General features: G+C 36.3%; 1 protein-coding gene across 4 annotated transcripts in view; it reads left to right on the top strand.

Moving 5' to 3' along the window:
* The window catches only part of LOC135211721 (uncharacterized), a 290,983-nt gene that overhangs the window by 228,428 nt on the left and 57,555 nt on the right, over positions 1–5,000 (top strand). For 2 of the 4 annotated variants that reach the window (XM_064244966.1, XM_064244965.1), the window contains exon 5: positions 2,360–2,493. In XM_064244966.1, coding sequence (XP_064101036.1) covers positions 2,360–2,493 — 134 coding nt within the window. Of the gene's footprint in view, positions 1–2,359; positions 2,498–5,000 lie in introns of all 4 variants that reach the window. The other 2 variants (XM_064244964.1, XM_064244967.1) reach the window with 1 other exon arrangement.

Raw genomic sequence — 5,000 nt, 5'->3', positions numbered from 1 at the left:
CAAATCTCCGAAATGCGCGAGTCCCATTCTCGGAAAATTTGTTCCATTTCATATTAGTCATTTCATAGAGTTTTATATATGAAAATGTGCGCAATTTCATGTAGAATAAAACGAAAAATATTTAAAAGTTGTAGCTTTTCTTATTTTTGAAATAATTGCATATAAAAAAATATATATAAAAAAAATTCGACATTCGGGCAACTTTAACTCGTCAGATATGGTCAAAAACTGCATTTGTAAGCTAATATTCTTACAGTATAGTAATATTCAATCATTTGTCTTCACTTTGAAAGAAATTGGAAGTCTCTAGGACAATATTTAGATTTATGGTGAGTTTTTGAAAAAAATATTTGTTTACGTACGCGCGTTACGAATTCATGCTTTATTTTGTGATAATATTTTCTCTGTGTTGCTTTTATCGTTTTACAATGTGTTATATACCAAAATGATTGCAATTTAGTGTACATTACAACGAAAAAAAAGTAACTTGTTACCTTTAACCGTTTTGCGCACAGCGCGATTTAAATACAATTATATATGAAATTTCGTTTTTGCGCTATCATATATCTCATTATTTATATATGATAATGATAATTTTTTTCATTTCTGAGGGTTGCATACTAAACTTCAGGCAATGACAAAAAAAGGAGCCAAAAATGAACTCTTAATCTTGAAAAGTAAGCACGCTGTGATTTTTTGAAAAAAATATTTTTTCCGCTTCCGCGCTCACTCTGAAACGTCTCCGGCACACGGGAGACATTTTTTTTTTTTTACCGCTTCGGCATTTAAGGGTTAATATAATTAAAATAAAATTTTCAAATACTTCATCTTCTATATACCTATATGTGCAATGACATTTATATAAGAAAAGGTCCAGTTTTGGGAAAAAGACCCCCCCCCCATAAAAAACTCTGGGTACGGGCCTGTGATGGCTGGAAAGAGCAGACGTGTAAATATGTGAAAGTGGTTCAAGGGAACAGCCGTATGCATGTTAATAGTCTCATATGGGGGCAGATATTTGAAATAAGATACAGAAAATGAAAAGTAGTACAAGATAGCGCTCCCAGGAGAGTAGTTGTCATGTGTTTTTTACTTTTTGCTGACAGTCTGGATAGTGTAAATATTTGCTGACCGCACTTAGGCAGACAGTTTGGGGCACCAAAGCTGCCTCCCGTAGATCATCTACAAACGGTTATTGGGTTTAATTTATATCCAATTACGATGCTTTGTATGGTTTAAGTTAAGAAGGAAATGGCAAAAGTGAACTTTGGCGAAGACAAGGATCGACAGTAGCTTTGCAGTACTGATTCCATTTTGAAAAATCAAGGACAAATTCAAACTGTATTGACTGATTTCGTTAGAGGCACCTCTCATTTCATTACTTCTCCTGGACATCACCCGTGATGCGAGCTGTCATCTACCGAGACTGGCACCCACTGAACATTTTTGTGAGAAATCTCTTGGTGGTGTTCTAGCTGGTCCGCCTCAAAGGATCGTCACTCATGCCAGTCATCAGATTTTCCACCAGAAACGGAGTGAGCCTCTGTGTTCGCCAAAGTCTTTTGGTCAAAGAAGTTTAATATATTAATAAAATTGGGTTAAACGGTTGAGCAAGCATTCCATTGTTAAAGTTGCTTGGATGTAAGTAATTATATTTAATAAGGCAAAACAGGACCTGATTGTCTGCTCTTTACCATATCAAGATTTAACGCTCATGGAAGTTGTAGGATTTTGGGTTAAATACCAATAATTTTGGAAGTTTTATGTATTTGTTTTCATTCACAACTAGCCTTATTTTTTTTTTTTTCTTGAGTTAAGGCATTCATTGTCAACTCCCTACTCTTAGCTGTCTCATTCATTTTTCTTTACATTTCAGAAAAGGAAAATGGTATTTATCAGCGTCTTTTTTTTCTAGTAAGAGTTATACATTCATAAACTTAAAACCGTTGTCCCGTCCCTTATGTTACACAGCACTCATCTTTATCAGGCGCCCACCGTCGTGGTCTAATTGTTCCGAGAGGAAACTTGAATGTGATAAAATTCTTTGCACGAGGCAATAAAATACAGTAATCATCCTTATTGTCCTTTTTTCTTTCGTAATTATAAGGAAAGGGAAGATGGATTTGATCTCACTATGTGACGAAGTCGACTTCCAGATTTACATGTAAACAATCCGTGTTAGGGACTTCGGAATAGCACAGCACTAAGATAACTTCCTCATCAACAGAATTCCATTAAGAGTTATATTTTGCAAGTTAATCATTCCCAGTGCGATTGGCTTTACCCAGGATTTTGACTTCTTTGTCTCTTGGTATTTCGTTAACAACATTAATTCGCTACTATGCTCTGTTTTTGGCAGGTTCCAGCAAAGCTAATCCTCTTCATTCGCTGACACTTGTGGTGACGCTGGCGGTGCCCATTTTCGCTTGGTTCTTGATTGTCCCGCTCGCCATTGGATACCGGTATCTCTTCGAGTACATTCTCGGTGATGCCGTGAGTAAGACCTTTATTGTTTCACCTTTTTATTCATATGTTCTTCGATAAATGACTCTCATTTTCACTTTCTCTCAATATTTGATCCTTGTCTTTACTCATTATTTTTTAAGTAGAAATTTTTATTTTGTATGCTCAATATTTGACCTTTGTTTTCTTTCTGCTCAGTATTTATTCATATTTAACCTTTATTCTCATTTACTCGTTAGTTTACCTTTGTTCACTTTGCGGTGGGTGTTTGACCTTGTTCTCTTTACTCTTGGTATTTGACCTCATTTTGTCTCATTCTCGTTTACTCAGTAATGACTTTTGTTCTTTTCACGCTCAGTATTAAGACTTTACTTTGGCTTTATTTTCGTTTACCCAATATTTGACCTATGTTCTCTTTCCTGCCAATATTTGACCTTTGCTTTACTGTCAGTATTGGACCTTACTTGACATGTATTTTTTTTTTTACTTAGTTATTGAAGTATGTTTTCTTTATTCTCAGCATTTGAGCTTTATTATCTTTATTTTGTATTTGACCTTTAATCTCAGTTACTCTAAATAGTTTATTTTTTACTCTCCTTCCTCGAAGTATTTGAGCTTTATTTTCATCATGGTCTCAGTTATTGACCTTTGTTTTCTTTACTCTTGATATTTAGCCTGTGCTTTCCTTACTCTTCATATTTGACCTTCATTCTCTTGTAATCTTAATATTTGACCTTCATTCTATCAGCTCAGTATTCGTTCTTTGTTCTCTAAACTCTTGTAGCTATTTGACCTTTATTCTCTTTACTCTCAATAATTGGCCTTTGTTCTCTTGACATTTGACCTTTATTCTCATTTACTCTCAATAATTGACCTTTGTTCTTTTTACTCGAGTATTTGACGTTTATCCTCATAAGGTTGGCTTGTATTTTTCGTTTGGTATTTGACCTCCATTCTCGTGTGGTCTCAATATTTGACCTTTATTCTGTTAACTCAATATTTAAGGTTTGTTCCCTTCACTCTCAGCATTTGAACTTATTTGACCTTTATTATCTTTTACTTTCAATAATTTACCCATATTCTCTTTTCTATCAACATTTGACCTTTAATCTCATTACTCGTGGTATTTGACCTTTATTCTTATTTACTCTCAATAATAGACCTTTATTTACTTCAAGCTTTGAACCATTATTCTGTTCACTCAGTATTTGACACTTAGTCTCATGTGGTCGCAATATTTGACCTTTATTGTTTAACTCGATATTTAACCTTCGCTCGCATTACTCGGTTTTTTACCATCTTTGACCTTTATTCTCATTTAAGGCTGTTTCACACCGGATGCAGTGTTAATCGCTCCATGCTGGGGCACATGTCTTTTAATTGCTGGCATTGTTTTAAGCGAGGCCATTCACACAGGGTGCGAAGCTATGCTACCGATGTCTCCGACATGGCATTCGTGGCTTTCAAGATTGGCGGGAGCGCAATTTCTGTGGATGTAGCATGTCTCCCGCATGCGCACTTGGGGTCTCACAGCAGATGTTCCTGCCTCGTGGCTTCAATCTAAATATACTGGAAGTGTTATTTTGTAATATGGGATATAAAGTAGACTCCAGAACAAAAAATATAAATGATTTCATAGATTGATATATAAATTAACTTAAAATATAGCAGTAAAGATGAACAGGGCAACAATAGCTACTTACTTGGCATGAATTGTTTTCAGACATTCATAGCTTTCGGTGTGAACGCACGCTTAAGCTGGTATCACACGAGTCATCTCTTGCTCGTGGTTTTGGCCAGCACCCAGCCGATGCTCGTGAGCAAAATTGTTGTATCTTCACACTAGGAACTCGTGGTTTCGAGGGGCCACAGGAAAAAGTAAGCAAAATTGATCAGCTGATATCATGGCGCCCAGAAATTGTCGGACTGTTGCAAGATGTGCTGCAGTGGTGTATTTCTTGGTAACTTATGTGAATGCAAGAGTAACAAAAAAAAGTTTGTGGGTTCGAGAGTGGCTCAAGAGAAGAGAAGCCAAAGCTCTGAGAGTATGTCCTATCAGCAGCAGCCATCTTGTTTGTTTACACTACACTGTGGCTCGCCATTCGTGCTGGCTGCTTCCCGTTTTGTTGGGAAGCTAAAAACTCCCGGTTTTTCATTTTCGCCAGCAACGTCTCAAAGATGGAGAAAAAAAGGCCTAGTGTGAGGCCACCTTTAGCGAGCATAGCTAGCATGGCTCTGTAGCATTGCATCCGGTGTGAAACGTCGTTGACTCTGAGTGATTGACCTTCGTGCTCTTTGTTCTCAGCCTTTGGCCTTATCTATGGGCTTAGTATTTGACATTTATTCTGATTTCCTCAATAATTGACTTTATTCATTTTACCCTTAGTGTTTGAGCATTATTCTCAAATCATATATAGTCTCAATAATTGACCTTTATTCTCTTTGCTCATACTATTTGACCTCTATTCTTGTATAGCCTCAATATTTGACCTTCATTCTCTTGTCTCTCAATATTTGACTTTCAAAGTCTTTTTCAG

The sequence above is a fragment of the Macrobrachium nipponense genome, chromosome 4 (assembly GCF_015104395.2).
Source record: "Macrobrachium nipponense isolate FS-2020 chromosome 4, ASM1510439v2, whole genome shotgun sequence".
Classification (NCBI taxonomy): domain Eukaryota; kingdom Metazoa; phylum Arthropoda; class Malacostraca; order Decapoda; family Palaemonidae; genus Macrobrachium; species Macrobrachium nipponense.
The sequence above is the reverse complement of the archived record's forward strand: the minus strand, read 5'-3'. Positions and strand labels throughout refer to the sequence as shown.